This window comes from Phyllostomus hastatus, unplaced genomic scaffold, assembly GCF_019186645.2.
Source record: "Phyllostomus hastatus isolate PE091 unplaced genomic scaffold, TTU_PhHast_1.1 phas_scaffold_1066, whole genome shotgun sequence".
In the NCBI taxonomy this organism is placed as follows: domain Eukaryota; kingdom Metazoa; phylum Chordata; class Mammalia; order Chiroptera; family Phyllostomidae; genus Phyllostomus; species Phyllostomus hastatus.
Window position 1 is genome coordinate 31,388,462 of NW_025334004.1, and position 16,450 is coordinate 31,404,911.

General features: G+C 60.5%; 1 protein-coding gene across 1 annotated transcript in view; it reads right to left on the reverse strand.

Annotated features, from left to right (window-relative positions):
* Nucleotides 1-631: 631 nt before the first annotated feature.
* ADAM12 (ADAM metallopeptidase domain 12) overlaps nt 632-16,450 on the reverse strand; it is a 271,784-nt gene continuing 255,965 nt past the window's right edge. Inside the window, exons 22-23 of the mRNA XM_045854355.1 lie at nt 2,690-2,820; nt 632-821 (exon numbers count right to left, since the gene is read on the reverse strand). Coding sequence (XP_045710311.1) covers nt 761-821; nt 2,690-2,820 — 192 coding nt within the window. The 3' untranslated portion in view covers nt 632-760. The remainder of the gene's footprint in view (nt 822-2,689; nt 2,821-16,450) is intronic.

Below are 16,450 nucleotides of genomic sequence, written 5' to 3' on the forward strand. Positions count from 1 at the left end.
GAGGGCGGCTCCCCAAGGCGGCCGCAGGCAGGAGGAGTTGCTGGTGTTCCTGTAAAGCCAACCTCGTGGCCTGCTGTCCAAAGAGGCTCATGGCCGGTGAGCTCAAGGTCAAGTCTTAGCCTGGCCTGGTGTTCCCGTCTCCGACCTGGTGGGGCCACACCCCCCAACTCCTCTCTGAAACCCAGCTTCTCTCCACAGCTCCCTGGTCAGAAGCCGGACCCTCCCCTGCCCTCCTGGACCTTTGAGGCGGAGTCCCCGGTGGGCCCAGCACGGCCTGGACCTGCAGCCCCCCGCCCCGGCCTGAGGGGGCAGGTTCCAGAAAATCATGCGAGGTTCTACCTGGGGTCTCCGGAGCCGCGTCCGGCCCCACGACCACAGCCCCGGCCAGTGCGGGGGCTGCTCGCCAACAAAGCCTCGATCTGAAGGCCACTTCCTGTCCGGAGTCCCGTCAAGCGTGGCATTTCAAGTTCACTCGGCTAGTACAAGCACGAGACGCCTTCCTTCCGCGGAAAACCCCGTGGTGGTGGACCGCCCGAGACGGCGCGCCGTGCCGCGCCGGGCGAGCTGCATAAATTAATAATTTACAGGTACCTGAGCACGCTCACGGAGCGCCGCGCTGGCGGCGGGAGCTCGGAGTTCCTAAAGTAGCGGTGGTGTCGACATGAAAACTCTAAAAGTTGGTACAAAAAGGGAACTCCGCCCGGAGCTGAAAGGTAGTGCAAACTTCTGTCTTCACCGTGGAAAAGTGTCGGCTGGCTTCTCACTTTGCATAGGCGGGGTGGGCGGGCCTGGGCACTGGGTGTGGCCGTTTGGGAGCTGTTCTGCCTCAGGAGGAAAAAGAAACCAGAGTCAGAGGCCTCCGAGGGAAGCCGTCTGGGTGGGCACAGGCGTCCTGGGTGGGCGGTCTCTGCCTGCGCTCGGACGCGAGTCTGGGATCGGACACCAGCCCTTTGCTCTGGGGCCTGGGGCCTGCTCTGGGCCTCAGCAGGGCTGCAGACCCCCTAAGGGACCAGGCTTCCCAGCAGTTGGGGACTTCAGACCAGGAGAGGTGCCCTCTGGGAAGCTGCCCCTCCCGTCCACAAGTGGGCGCTAGAGGGGCAGGAGGGGAGTGAGCCCCAGCTGTCATTTAGCACCTTAAGGAGTTATTGATAGTTGGTATTTGGGGGGGCACTTAATCTTCACAATCCAGAGTGGATCTGCACTCACAGCCTATCTCGTCTTTACCGGCCAGAGTGTGCCTGTGGGGAGGGGAGCCGGGCATGTGGGACCCCCCCACCCCAGAGGCACTGTGCAGTGTCCTCCTCCTCCCAGGACAGGGACACCCAGGCGAGCACTGAGTCAGCAGCGGCCGAGGTGGGCGGCCACCGCCGGAGGGCTGTCCCCGGGGCATGCCCACGCAAAGTGGGTTTTCAGTCTGTAGAGGCCGAAGGAGAAGGTGGCGGTTCTTCTGAACGAGGAAGGGGACTTTATGGCCCGCGTACGGACCGGACCGCAGTGAGAGCACCCGGATGCTCGCCCACTGGACTGGTGACCCGTCTGCGTTCCCCCGGCCGGGGGGAGGGCGTCAGAGCGCCGTCCTGACCCTCCGCCCGGCCTCCTCTCTGCGACTGATGAGGCAGAGAATGCTTTCCCGGGCCAGGCGTTGCCCCCCACAGCTGTCGTGAGGTCACCGACAGGCACCCCCCCCGCAGAGACACTGAAGCACCGAACCCAGGTACCCCCATCTTTGGCTGCCTGCAGGGGGTTGGCATGCGAGACGGGGGACGGTGTGACCCGCCTGTGCACTGGGCGGACGGGGGTGGGGGCCTGGTCCGCCGCACCCTCCTGTCCCCAAGGGCACAGACCGGGCTACCGACGCCACGTTCCTGAACTGGGACGAGCTGGGCGGTGGCCACCACGCGGAGACAACAGGTGCAGGTGACCCCAGCACGCAGGTGGCGGTAAAACGTGGTCGAGAGCGGAAGAGGGTGTGTGTGCACGCACGGCATCTCGTTTCAAACACAACTCGTGCCACCGGACGCGCCCAACACAGTTCTCGGCGGAGGCTGGGCTCAGCGCCCCGCTTGCCCAGTTCCTGGAAACTGGCCCTTGAAAACCGGGGCAGGCTGGCTTCAGGGCCCCACCGGTGCGCCTCCCCCAGTAAGTCGGGGTGCAGGACGAGGCCTTCCCGTCCTCTGGGGGACAGGGGCGGGGGCGAGCACGGCTGCAGAGGGTCTGTATGGTGGTCCCTCCACCTGTTGTCCCGAGAAGCTCCCACGTGCACCGGGTCTCGGCCCGCCTCGTGGCTTCGCCCGCCTGACTCCCCGTCGCCAGCCCCTCAGCTTTCACTGTCCCTCCAACCCCACCGCACTGCTAGGGCCGGGGGGCAGGGGACAGCACCTGCCAAGGACCATAATTGTTCTGGAAGTATGGGATTGCCCTCACGGTACTGCATCCCTTGGTGGCCCATCTCAGCAGCCACCACCACTGCCTACTTCTCCTGGACACGCTGGGGCCATCGCTAAGGGCGATGTGGTCGCATCTGGGATCACAGGCTCGCAGCGGCCCCCAGGTGTGGGGGTGCAGGAACCCGGGCCCAGACCACCGCCCCCCATCCTGCCATGATCCGAAAGCCCAGCTTCACGCAGCGGCCCCACACGGCTCGGGGGAGGAAGAGGAGGAGGAGGAGGGGTGTCTGTGTCTCACCGACCTGAGGGGGGCCAGGCAGAGCCCGGACTCCGGCTGCCCCGGGGTCCTGGCGGAGGCGTGGCTGAGCCGGGCCCCCTTGCTCAGAGGGTCTGCAGGCAGCGGCTTCTGGGGAGGGTTCGGCTTCCGAGTTCCCTGCAACGAACCACGAGATGCTGGGTGAGCACCCACTGCTGTGAACTGAGACAAGACACTGGCCTCTGGGGCCACGGGTGTCCCCCTTAAAGTGGGGGGTGGAGCACGGTAGGTAAGTGGCCGTGTGGCCCAGGTCCCCTTTTCTGGGTGCACTTCCTGAACACATGTTCTCATCGCACAGGTGGAGCCTCGGGGGTCTCCCCGCCAAGGTCTCGCCAGCACTCGAGTCACCCATTGCACCAGGTGGTCCCACGCACCCAGGGGCGGGGCTGCAGGGCCCTGCTGCCCGCAGGCCTGGGCAGACGGCTGAGGCTGGCGTTTCGGGGCCGGTGTCCCCAGGGGCTAGAAACCTGCCTGTGTCCCTGGGTGTCTTTCCAACTTGTGAAGGCCTACAACAAGGAGAAGGCGGTGACCAACTTTCTCAACATCCCATTCACATCTTCCGGTTTTCCAGAGTCACACGACGGAACCTGTTCACCTGTGGATGGATTGGCTGAAGAGGGTGGCCGCCACCCGTCTGGGTGAGGTCGGTGCGCCAGAGGTCGGTGCAGGCGCCCGTGAAATACGCACAAGCTGCACCTCCAAAATGCGCTCGAAGTGTCTGATCAAACACTGACAGACTCGTCTGGAAAGTGATGCCAAGAGATGACGGCCAGGACCCCCAGGTCGAGGGACGGCGGTGGCTCTCTGAGGACACTGACGGAGACATGGGACACGGGCCGGGGACCAGCGAGGGAGCCAGCAGGAGTCCAGTCGGGTTCTCGCCGGAGACCGACGCTTTGTTACCCGGAAGGTCCCCCTTGCTGTCACTGAACCTCAACTTCTCCCTCTGTAAAATGGGAGACCACAGGCCTCTCTCGGACGTAGCCCTGTTAGACTACTAGTTCCTAGGAAGCCCCCAGAACACAGATAACGGTCAATCACACCAGCCTTCCTTCACGCCACACATTTTAAAGTGCCTAATAGAAATAGGAGAAAACCAGCAGCAAGAGTAGGACAGTGAAATGACAAGTCACTCATGTTTGTTGGGACCCCCTCCCACCAATCCTGGCCACTCACACAGGGGGGTTCCCCGGGGCCGGGCTGGGAACCCGGTGCTGGCAGTGCCGGGAAAGCCCAGACCGTCCCCAGGGAATGGTGCTAGAAGCCCCAGGGAGACAGGACAGCCCCCTGGGGGGCGATCTAGAATAACTCCCGGTCCCAGCACGCAGCATCCCACGCCCCCAGGAGCGCGCAGGCGCGTTGAGAACACGAGAGCCGATGAGTGCCCGGCAGGACTCATCCCACCAAAGCGACAGTTCCTCGGCGGCCGGAGCTCACGCGAAAGCACGCAGCAGGACAACCGCCATTTAGCGTGTCCTTGTACAGAGAGGGAGGCAGCCACCCCCCGGAGCTTGTGGGCACGGCCGGGTGGGAAGCACGCCACATGACAGCAGCCGGCAGATGGGGACCGGAAGGGGACAGACGGGGAAGGGGCGTTTCTGCGGAGGCTCTCACTGAAGGAAACAGGAACCGGCTGCGGACTAGGAACCTGAGCGCATCCCTCCGCGGGGACGCAGGCCCGCGGAGCGAGCCCTGACGGCGGGCTGGCTGCGGGGCGGCGCGCTCTGCATGCGGCCCGAGGCACAGGTGCACCCTCTCACTTCTCTAAGCCGCAGAGAGAGGACAGTGACAGCACCTTCCTCCCGGGGTTGACGCGAGGACGACGTGAGACGTCACCTGCCGATATCCGCGCCCAAGCAAAGCTCTCCGCGCAGGGCCGGGCACGCGGCGTCGGGCGTGGCGCACGGGTCCTGCACTGTTACCGATGGAGTAATCTACCCTCTGAAGGCGCCGTGACCCTGCCAACCAGCTCCGCGTAATAAACTGCGGCAATAAACCAAGCTCCGTTTCCCACGAGGGCCGGGAACCGCGAGCAAGATATTAGCGTGCAGTGTAAAAACGAATGCATGCGCCCATAAAATTGAAAGACTCCGAGGGTTAAATAATTCATTACGGAACGACACTAGCTTTGCTGCTAAGTATGAGTAACTATCTAAAGATAAAGTCAGGTTTTTATTGCAATACTGGAGAAAAAGTGAGTCACTGGTTATAATGGATCACAATATACTTGGATTTATCACAGAAACTTAGGAGATAATTAGGTTGGCCATTCATTCTGGTTTGCCTGGGCTGTTCCCAATTTAAGTTTATGGCTCTGCTTAATTATTAATCCCATGCTCCCAGCTGTGTCCTGGCTGGGTGGGAGGGTAAATTATATGGTCACTACGGTGACGACAGGCCAAGCTATTGAGACATCGATGGAGAGTTCTGACTTCACACCTGGGGGTCAGCAAAGGTACCGGTCCCCGCCCTCCTGCTGTGCCCAGGACACGGTTTTGACGGAATTGGACACCGACTAATGCTCAGGAGGCAGCTGGGGTGGGGGACTTGCTTCCTAGCAGGACTCACGGGGACAAAATGGCCCAAGGGGACAGTGGAGTCCGTGACAGCGGGTCTATCCGCACTGGTCAGCTGTCAGGCGTGGTGACGGGGGCCCAGGGAGCCCCTGGCCTCAGAGGAAGGGGCAGGACTCCCACACTCCCTCTCAGGGTTGGCTTCTCACGCGGGCCTTGCAACACCCAGCCTGGGGGCTCCCAGGGGCCCGGCCTGGCCCGGCCACAGGGCATCCCCTGCAGGGAGCCGGGACACGCCCCCGGCCAGGCTGCTCACACTCAGTGAATACTCCCTCGTTTCATTTTAAACAAGAAAATGAGGAATCCGGACCCCCGCTCCTCCCCCTTTTCAGCCCCTAGGTGCCGGAGGGAAACCGAGACGCACTGCAGAGTTGCTCCGGTTCTCCACGACCAGCTCACGTTCTGGCGGCAAGCACGTGTTGCCGGTTTTACAGAGGACTGAAGACGACATTCCAGACACGGACACAGCCCTTTGCCCTGCCCATCAGCACGAAGAATTCTCAACCAGTAGCTCCTTCCGCACGAGAAGCAAGAGTGAATGCATCCTGCTCGTGCAGAGTGGTCTCCCCGGGACCACAGGGTGCCATCCCAGGAGGATGTCACAGGGATCCCGATGCAGCTGCGCGGTCCCCGGGGGGCAGCCCGCCTCCGGCCCCACGAGGAATGCACCCCCGGAGGAAACTCGCCCCGAGGGGTGGGGGTGGGGGGATGCCTCAGACCCTCTGTGCTGTCTGTTCAGGACAAGTGGGGCTCTCGACAAAACTGCTCTCTTAACAGAGCACCCCAGTTTACACCCAGCTGCAAGGTGTCTCCGGCACCTTCTGTCTAAAACTAGCTGAAAACAGTCAGGAAAAGGCACAGAAAGGAGCGAAACTCCACCTCTGAGGAAAATGTAGAGCCCCAAGTGTATGTGGAAAGGACGCAGAGTCCCCGGCAGGCCAGGGTGAGGAGAGACCCCGCCGGCAGAGGACAGAGGGAAGCGGTCTGCCCAGGCTGGAACAGGAGGGGACACCAGCGAGAACATGCAGCGTCGGGGCTGAGCACGCAGCTAGCCACGCAGACACGGGCCGGACATCTGTGCAGGCCTGCAGCCTCGGAGAGGGCCCTGGGTCAGCCCGCGCGAGAGCACGGGGGCCAGCCCACCACCATCCCTCAAAGCCGCCTGTCCAGTGTCCTCCGTGAGGCGGGCCACGTGGAGCTGGCCCCGAGCACTGGCCTGGCCGTGCCTTTAATTGTCCTGCAGCTCGTTCCCTGGGAAGAACGCTGCTCCTTTAAACAAAACCATTGCAAGGAAAAGGAAGTGAGGGGCCACGATAAAAAGGCAAACTAAGACCCCACCCAGAGAAAGCATATACGTCGGAAAATCAGAAGGGAGCTGGCAGCAGCGAGGAGAAAAGGGGAAGAAGGAAAGAAAGCAGCGACACAATCTTACGACCAAGCTAGTGGTACCAAACCCAGGCAGGGCTGTGGGGTCCCGCTTGACGGGGTTCAAGGTCGGGGTGGGGGGCAGACAGTAAACGACCGATCGAGAGAAAAGTGATACAACACATGCATAAATGGCATCACATGCGGAATCTGAGCAAATAGTAAAGGCAGAAAACAATACTCAGGTGTAATGTGCAAGGAGTCAAATCCGGGGGTCGAGAGGGCGGGTGTTTCCCTGGGGGAGATGAGTCAGACCCCCCCACCATGAAGGTGCAGCCCAGGGAAGCCAGTGGACCTTGAGGACGGGGAGTGGTGAGCGTCACCCACACCCAAACACGTCCGTCCCCAGATCCCCGGAGTGGGAGGAAAGCCGGCTGCAGCTTTCTCGGGAGCAGAGCGAGGAGGCACGTGGGTACGAGTGCTGGGGGAGGACAGTGTGGTCCCTCAGTTCTCACTGTCCAAACCGCCTCTGAGGAAATAGAGCGACAGCCAAATGTCTTCGAGCTTGGGAAAACCCAGGACGGGACGTCCCCAGGGCCCTCCCGGGAGGAAGCGCGGCAGAAGGACCCCGGCCAGCTGGGGGAGGACAGGAGAGCTGGTGAAGGGGGGCACCTCGGTGAGCACAACGTCCTTCTGGTGCAGACTCGGGGCGCACAGCTGTGGGAGCCACGGCTCCACGGCGGGAGGCGTGTGCTGTGAACCTCGCGCGATTCCACAGCACGGGACAGCCCCGGTCAGGAGGCGGGCCTTCCGCTTCGCCACCTGGCAGACGGGGTTGGTGGGACCTACTGTCTCTCTAAAACCACAGAACCTGTCGGGTAAAACACACTTCCAATGTTTCTTGAAAGCATCCGAGAGGTCCACGGTAGCGAGACGTTCCCGGGCCGGTACGGCGGGGACAGAAGCGCCCGGAGAGGCGAGGGGTGGTCTGAGAACGCAGGCATTTGCCGAATGAGGGACACCTGGGCTCTGGCCTCCATACCCTTTTCAGGTGTGGGAGGCAGGGGTCAGAGGTCGACGACAGCCCGTCAGTGGAGACCCTTTCCCTCCCGGCCTGTCCCCTGGGAAGCTGGGCTCCATGCGGCACGGCACCGCAGGCAGGACTGGGTGGGGACTCCTGCCCAGCGCCGGGACGCTGCCAGGAGGGGTCTCGGTGCCGGGGCAGATCCGGGCAGGAACATAAACCTGTGACCGCAAACGGCCCCTCAGGACCTGAAGCTCAGATGGCAGTGCCCGCCGGCAGGCTGAACAGACTCCGCGCCATTGCAAGGGGTCGGGGAGGCTTGCGGTCAAGGGGCCCCGCGCAGGGGAATGCGGCGCTGGCCTCCTCCCACAACCACGTGCACGTGGAAGCTACTACGGAACTGCAGAGCAGAGCCGCCGTCGGTGGGGACCGCCTGACGTCCCTCCGAAGGGAGCTGCTGGGATTGTAGCCATCCCGACGTGGCCACGCTGGGACCGGGAGGAGCGGTGGGGGCACCGAGGGGCTGGCCCGGACGCACGCGTGCCGGGTGACAATCAGGGAGGATGCGTGCCTCGGCCGTGGGGGTCCCCGCCCTGTCCCGAGGGGCCAGAGGTCCCAGCCCCACACTAGGCCCCCCAGCCCAGGGCGCCAGGACCGGGGAGCGAAGTCCCCGTAGCTGCTGCCTGTACAACCAGCTGGGACGGAGGCTGAGGGGGATGAAGGGCTTCTAGAGTCCCAGGTAGTTCTCTTTAAAAAAGTTATTTATTTTATTTTTAGAGAGAGGGGAAGGGAGGGAGAAAAGCATCAATGTGTGGTTGCCTCTGATATGCCCCCTGCTGGGACTTGGCCCTCAACCGAGGCATGGGCACTGGCTGGGAACTGAACCGGTGACCCTTTAGTTTGTAGGCTGGTGCTCAATCTGCTGAGCCACACCAGCCAGGGCCCAGGTGCTCCTCTTAAAGGGCCCTTGTATGGAGTTACTTGGACTTGCCTGCTTTGAGCTCCAGCACTGGGAAGCGGCTCAGAACAAGCCAGGGACATGCAGAGAGGAACTGAATCATCCAAAATCAGAGTGAGAGCTGGCGGGCAGCTCTCTCTTCCAGAGAGAAGTGCTGGCACAGGCCACTGTTCTTTTGCTGAGCCCCCCGCCCCCAGGGGCAGGCAGGCGGTGCCGTGTCTGAGTCTCCGTCGACCTGGCCCACTCTCTTGCCTTGCCCTGCCGGTTCCCCGAGACCCCACCCCACCCCACTTCTGGGCCCACCCAGGCTGTTTCTAGTGGCTTTTCATACAAACATGCTAAAGAATGTCTGGCTCATGCTAAAGACTTCCCTAAAGCTGCTCAAGATGCACGAACCTCAAGCAGCATCTGGCCTTGGCGCGCCCTGTATCTCTCACTAAGGGGTCCCGGGCCTGGCACGAGCTGTAGCCGGCCTGGGTTCACAGCTTGGCCTTTCCCAGGCACCCCCAAGCGCAGCCTAAGTAGCAGTCATCTGCAGGTGGCTCTGTAGCTCATACCGGGTGGCCCCAGGGCAGGCACTGCCCAGGATGCCCCAGAGCCAGGGCGGCTGGTGGCCGGCTTCAGGCCACACCAGGGCACCACACCCAGCCATCTCCACGAGGGACACACCCAAGGGGCAGCCTCCTTGAGCGCCAGAGCCCTGCGGAAGGAAGCCCTGCTCCGTAGGGGTGGCCCCTGAGCAGCGGCTCCTCCGCGGTGGTCTCTGCCCATCCTCACAGCCAGTCAGCACGGGGTCAGTCCCTCCCAGTGACGTGCTAACAGCAACCAGGGCTCAACTACAGTGGGAGGGTGTACACAGCCCACATGGTGGGTGCACCTCGAGTACCCAGCTTGGGTGAGGGGGAGGCTGCGCCACTGGGGCCTGCAGGACACCTACTGGGTTAGGCCACCCACCACGCCTGGGAGACATAGCAACGCTACCTGATACCTGGAGACAAACACAGGGAAGCTGCCAGAACAAGGATACAAAGAAACACGGCCCAAATGAAAGGACAGAGTAAAATGCCAGAAAAAGAACTAAACGAAACAGAGACAAGGAAGCTACTAGATGAACAGCTCAAAGCACTCCTTACGAGGATGCTCAGGGAACTCGGGGGAAGAGCAGATGAACTCAGTGAGAACTTCAACAGAGAAATAGGAAACAAACATGGAAATAAAAAACACAAAAGAAACAGCCATGAATGAAGACGGCAATAACTGACCCGAAGAATACACCACAGGGCGTCCACAGTAGAGCAGATGAAGCGGAATCAAGTCAGCAGTTTGGAAGGTAAGGAAGTAGAAAAAACGCCCAATCAGAACGGCAGAAAGAAAAAGGAATCCAAAAAATGAGGCTGGGTTAAGAACCTCTGGCACAACTTCAGGCGTACCACCATTCGCATCATGGGGCTGCTGGAAGAAGAGAAAGAAATTGGAAAATTGGTTGAAAAAAATGACAGAAAACTTCCCTAATCTGGTGAAGGAAACAGACATACAAGTCCAGGAAACACAGAGGGTCCCGAACACGATGAACCGAAAGAGACCCCCTCCAAGACCCATCGCAACTAAAACGCCACAGGTTAAAGGTCGAGAGAGAATCTTAAAAGCAGCAACACGGAAACGGTTAGTTACCTGCCAGGGAGCGCCCATAAGACTGTCTCTACTGGAACCCCACGCAGCAGGGGAAAGAGGGAGGAAGATGTCCATGCAACCGACATGAAACAGCCATTTTCACTGAAAAACACGGACCCCAGGGAAACAAGAGGGACAGCAGGCCGGTGGCCGCCGGACACGGGCGGTAAGCCCCAGGCTTCACTGAACTTCTTCCTTCTCACTTTAAGCGTCTGAAAATGTTCATGTTTTCCATCCATCATCTCTCGCTCTGCAGAGAGAAGCGGGTGGGGCTGAGACTTTCTGCCGTGTCCCAGGCTGTGCGTTTCAAAGCTTAGCAACAACGGTCGCTTCCGGGAAGGGAGCCTGGTCACAGGGGGGAGGGGACCGGTTTCTGAATGCACTGTTGGGGTTTTTAATGACAGGTACACCTCATCTATTACCAAGTACAAAGGTGAGACGCCAGGCTTCTGTTTTCACGTACAGTTTGCGCGTTTCTAGCCGCCGAAAGGAGTGGGAATCACACGCCCCTTGGAATACCGCACCCACACGAATGCCTTCCCCTGAAGTGACTTTCCCCAGGTCTGTCACGTGAATAATCTGTGTAGGATACGAAAGCAAAGACACTTGGGTTCAAGTCTCCGGAAGTCCTCAGGTGGCGGGGAGAGCTTAGCAGGAGTCCCAGCCCTTGGCAGCCGCTCTGAGGTTTACCGGGGGAGGTGACTCCGTACAGGCAGTGGCCGCGTGGGGAATGGGGACTAACTGGCGCTGGGACAGAGCTTGTGTTTTCATGTTTAAAATTCACATCAGCTCAGCACACTCCCTCCTCGTCTGCTGCATTCGAGGGGCGGGACTCAGGTGTGCGCGCCAGGTGTGAAACTCTCAGCCTCTGCCCCCGAGACGGCGGCACGGCCGCCTCCAGGCCAGGCGGCCGGTGAGCGAGCGGACCTGCGGGAGGAGGCGGGCTCGGAGGCCCCCGGGAGCGAGGGGGAGCCCCGGAGAGCGGGGAACAGGCGCGGGGGACACGACCCAGCTCTTCCTGTGTGAGGAGCTCCGGGTTGGGTGCGGCCGGGAGGGCTTTTCCAAGGATCCATGCTCCCACAGCTCACCTCCCTTCCGTGGGAGCCCGTCCCGAGAAATGGGTTCCCTTTCCTCATTATACCCTGGCACTTCTGATGAGCACGGAGCTGAGCCATCCGGTGGCCGGGCTCCGTGAGTGGCTGGTTTACATGTCAGACACCCACACAGGTCAGGAGGGGACAGGCCCCCATTCACTCAAACGCAGAATGCCTTCTGCTGGGGGCTTCGGAAACCAGGCCGGCTCCACCTCGGAGCGGGCCAGCCACCCCCCAGACGGCTCTGAAATCCGGGTCCGAACCAGTTTGTTTTGCTGACGTTTATATCCCGACAGAGCACCGACGAATGAGTAGCTGTCACTCACCAGGAACAGCCGGTGTTCATTGGTCAGCGCCCCGCGTGGGTCTGTGGAGGGAGGGGCATTGGAACCTTCTTGAAATAGACACCCCCCCCCCCCCCCGCACCCCATGGCCGCTCAGGCAAAGTCTGAGTGTTCTACAGCCTTCAGTCGGAAGAACCCACAAGATCAGCCAGGCGTGCTTTACGCACACGCTGGTGTGTCACAGGCCCTTCAGACACGGAGCAAGTGTGGCTGGCAGCGACGCTGTGTGCGTCAGGAACACGGAACTGCACAGAAGATCCGCGCTTCCACAGAAAAGGCAGAGCCTCCCAAAGGCAAGCCCCCACCGCTTCCGAACGGGGGCTGGCTCCAAGAAAGACCCACAGGGACAAGGGCGACTGGGGCAGAAGGAAAGAGAGATGCAGGACCCTTGTTTCAGACTGAGCTCCCCGCCCTCCCCTCTCCCCCCTTGTCCTCGGTGGTGGCAAGAGGGGTGGGACGGAGGAAAGGTCGCCCAGGCCATCGGCGGTCTCGGTTGTATGAGTCACCGCTGTCCTCTCTGCACTGTCTGCCTCCCTCCCTCTGACCTGGCGGCCCTCGAGTGCACCCATGTGAAGGCTTTGGAGAGAATGCAGCTCTGCGTCCCAGCTCTCCCACCCCTGGGGGCTGCGCCGGCTGCCGGGCCCCACTGTGCCTTGCTCCCGCCGAGGTACGACGGTGGTGTTTGCCTGCTAGGCTCCTCGTTGAGAGGGTCAGAGGCACTCTAAGGGCCCAGCAGAGCCGGCCATATCGCTGGTGCCCGAGACATGCTTGCTCTTTTATAACAACTCTAGAAGCTCCTTCTCCAACAAAACAAAGCCCCCATCAATCCCCTTCCCCCTCCCCACACACACATATACAGGAGCACAATGATACACCATTCGGTTAGAAGAATAACAATAGCAACGAGCCCTGCCATCGCCGGCCCCCAGAAACCTCTGCGGTGCAGACACTGGGGCCAGAAGCCGGGCCGGCAGCGTTCTCAGGGTCTGCCGGCCCTTGCCGGAAAGCACGTGGGTCTGGCAAACATCAGCCTGCCCGACGAGTGGGGCTGTGTTTTCTCGCTTCCTATTGTTCTCGCCCAGACGCTAATCCGACTGGGAAAACAACCTCAGCCGTTCGCTCATTCGCTCGGGGCTCTGGGCCCCCGATAACATTGTCTGCAGGAAAAGCCGCTTCCTCACCTTCCCCGGGAAACCGAGGGCTCCCAGCAATCAGGGCCGCCTGCAGCTAACTCCCTCCGCCCGGCTGCACGTACGGCCCCGGTGCCCCTTCCCCGGCCGCCTGGGAAAGAATGCATGTGAGTGGAGTGCCGGGGGGGGGGCGGCCCGCTCCTGCACGGAGGGTGCCTCTCACCCTCCTTCTGGTGCCGTGCCACCCGGTGGCAGAAAATGACTTTTCGATCTGTGACTTCTTGGCACAGCCTCCTCCGGACACAATTTTCTGCGAGCAGAGAAACCCATCGCAGATTGGGCCGCAGGACACGTGTTTGTTTACCCCTGAAGTCAATTAAGCCAATTACTCAGAAGAAACTGCGTAGAGGATTCCAGTTGAAGAGGTTCTAGAAGTCTAACAAAACCCCCAAAAGGGTGTATCCCTGTGCCTTCCCGGTTTTCCTCCAGGAGTGACGTTGTGCAGACCGGTGGTTGATTGACAGTTAGGAACATCGCCTGACCCTGGCCGGTGGCCCCGTGGGTTGGAGCACCGTCCTGAGCCGCCGAGGTCAGGGCGCGGGCAGGCACCGACCAATGAAGGCATCTCCAGGCGGAACGGCACATCCAGGCCCCCCTCCCCCTTCCAATATCAATCAATTAAATAAAAAAGAATGTCACCTGCGTGCCCTCGTATCTTCTAGTCTTTTGAGGGTCTCATTTACTTTTAAGTTCAAGTTTGGTATCTGAGAGCCTGTCCTGTGTGACGGTAGGGACACCCGTCCACGCCTGAACCTTCCTGCTTCCCCAGGTGGCTCCGTGTCTGGGCTGCTGCCCAACCCCTCCCCCCTCCCCCCAAGCCCCTCGCCCACCCCCGGACTCCCTCTCCGCCAGGCCCTCTCGGCCTCTCAGGCCCGACTCTGCGGGACACTGTCCCCTCTCCGGACATCTGTCCTTAGTGTGACGATGGCTCCTCCTCCCTTCTCCGGCCCGCTCGGGCCACGGAGGTCAGCTGCTCCTCAGAAGGTCTGGGGAGGCCCTAAAGGACCCCGCATGCGGGAGAGAAAAACACACCACTCCGTGCCGGATGGGACTCCTCCGCGGGGCCCCTTCCCTCCCGGGAGCCGAGTCACTGACTTCACACACGGCGCCTGAAGTTAAGCGCAGCAGCGATCCCTTCGCTCCGTGGGAACCGCTCCCCGGCACCCCCCCTCCCCAGGCCTTGGGGGGCCTGGGGCGGCCCCTCCCAAGCAGGCCCTTTCGGCGCCCTGCTCAGACACAGGCCAGGCACGCACCTGCCTTTTCTCCCCTTAACGCGTGTGATTCTTTTTATCGTACACATGGTCATAGAGTGAAACTGGCTTTTTCGGGTGCTGTCATCGGAGAACGGCAGCCGGAAACACTGAACCACCTCCAGCAAGTCTCTCAAAGACCCTGGGCTTCTCCTTTTTCCTTCCACCCCTTCCTCTTCTCTCCGGAGTCGGGGGGGCTCCCCACCCGGCAGCAGTAGGTGCAGAACGGTGCCCTGGTGCTTCCAAAGGGGCTTGTGCCGTGCAGAGGATGCTGACCTGTCCCTCTGCCACCTGGGTCCTCGTGCCCAGTCCCCTGGGTCCCCGGGGACTGCAGAGCTCACGCCCAGCCAGGATAGGGAAACTCACAGGGAAGGGCCGCACCGCTCCGTGGCTATCTGAGACTCGCCTGCAAAACACGGAGTTTTATCGGTGTGTTTTCCAAGCCTTCACACCTGTCATCGGAGTCTCAGGTCAGTCCCTGGCCCGGAAGAGTGTGTGCCGCGCCCCCGCCTCCCGCCAAGGGCTGGAGAAACCAAGGACGGACAGTGGCCGACGGCCAACGACAGAGACAGAGGTTGCTGGTGGGCCCCGATCCCGGAGCGGCGGGGGGCTCTGCGAGCGCAGAGGGAAAGGGAGAATTCACGAGAGGAAAGATAAACAGACTCTTCAAAAACTGGAATTCCTCCTTCACCAAAAAAGCATCATGAAGAAAACTGAGAGATAAACGGAGGAGGGCGCATGCGCACAGTGAACTCCTGGGAAGGGGCAGGCGCTCCCAGCCCACTGAGAACACAGGCTCTCCCACGCCGGGAAGGCAACCGGACCTCTCACCCAGAAAGACCTGGCCCCGGGGGGGGGGGGCACGGACACTTCGCAGAGCAGACGGAGCGGGCAGCGGCTGTGCCCGGGGGCAGCCAGCGGCACCCCCCCGCGGCTGATTCTCTGTCTGGGTCAGTGACGGCACGTCACCACCTTGACGTCGGCCCTGTCGGGGGTTTGTACAGCCGAGAAATCACCTGCAGGTCGGGGCGCCTTTTTTTTTTTTGACAGCCAATTTACCAGCAAATCATTGGGAACAGAAATATAACAAGAGGTTCAAGGGTACCAGGAATCGAAGAAATACAGAAAGAAATGAGATCTGGAGGAGACGGAAGAAGCACATCTCACCCCGTGTCTCCCGCTAATTATGGGAGTCTAGAGAAAACCCGTAAGGCAACAGAAGGAGCCTCTGAAAGTGTATGAGAAGTAAGTGGACTTCAAGGAACTACCCAATAATGATTGATTGATTGATTGATCGATTTTTGCCTTTTTTAGATCCTGACCTGGGCTCTGGAAGAGTCTGAAAATGCCAATGGCACCAGATGAACAGAAAACCCAAGGAAAGCCTGGTGTGTCCAGGCAAAAGTCCCGGACGAAAGTGACCCGATGCACGAGAGACATCCCGAGCAGGCACACCTGACCTCGCTCTACCGGCAGGTGAGCGGCAGAACAGCCACACTCAAAAGCCCTGCAGATGCATCAGCACGGACCACTGGAAAACGCTCAGCTAACCCCCAGGAACTCCGGGAACAGCAGCACAACAGGAGAGAGAAGGAGCAAACACACGGATGAAACGGCAGGCGTCCACGCGCACACACCAGGAACTGCGTCACGGGTAAGCGGCCTGCACTGCCGACGAGCCGACGGCGGAGGGATGGAGGCACAACCCAACTGCGTGCTGTCGCCGAGGAACTCGTTTCACAGAAAAGGACGCAGGCGGGTTAGAAGTAAAAAAAGATGAAAAAAGCCGTACCTTGCAAACGCTAATCAAATGTCAAGTAGTTGCGGTAACGTGAGATGAAGCCGGTTTTAGAACAGAGGACAGCACCGGAGGTCAAGAGCGACATTACACAGAGGTCAGAGGGCCCGTTGCCCCGGAAGACACCCCACGCAACCGTGGGTTGTCACCAACAAGGGGCTTCAGAGCACAGGAGGAAAAGCGGAGGGATTGAAAGGAGACACATTTGTGGTTGGAAACTTCAACGCCCCGTTTCACTGACCGAGGGGACGTCGTGTTCTGTACGTGACGTTGGCAAAGCTCCGAAAGGCTCCGTAGCAACAAAGTTGCAGGGAGACACAGGGAGACGGCTGCTCTGTAATACCGGGACAAAAATGAATATAAAAGTCCTGAAAAAAATATTTAAAGTGGTTCTACCACTCTTCAACCCTGTATTTTTACTTTTAGGAGTCTCTCCTCAGGGAGTAAAGGAGTCCAAAATTTATCTCTCTGGGCCTTCGT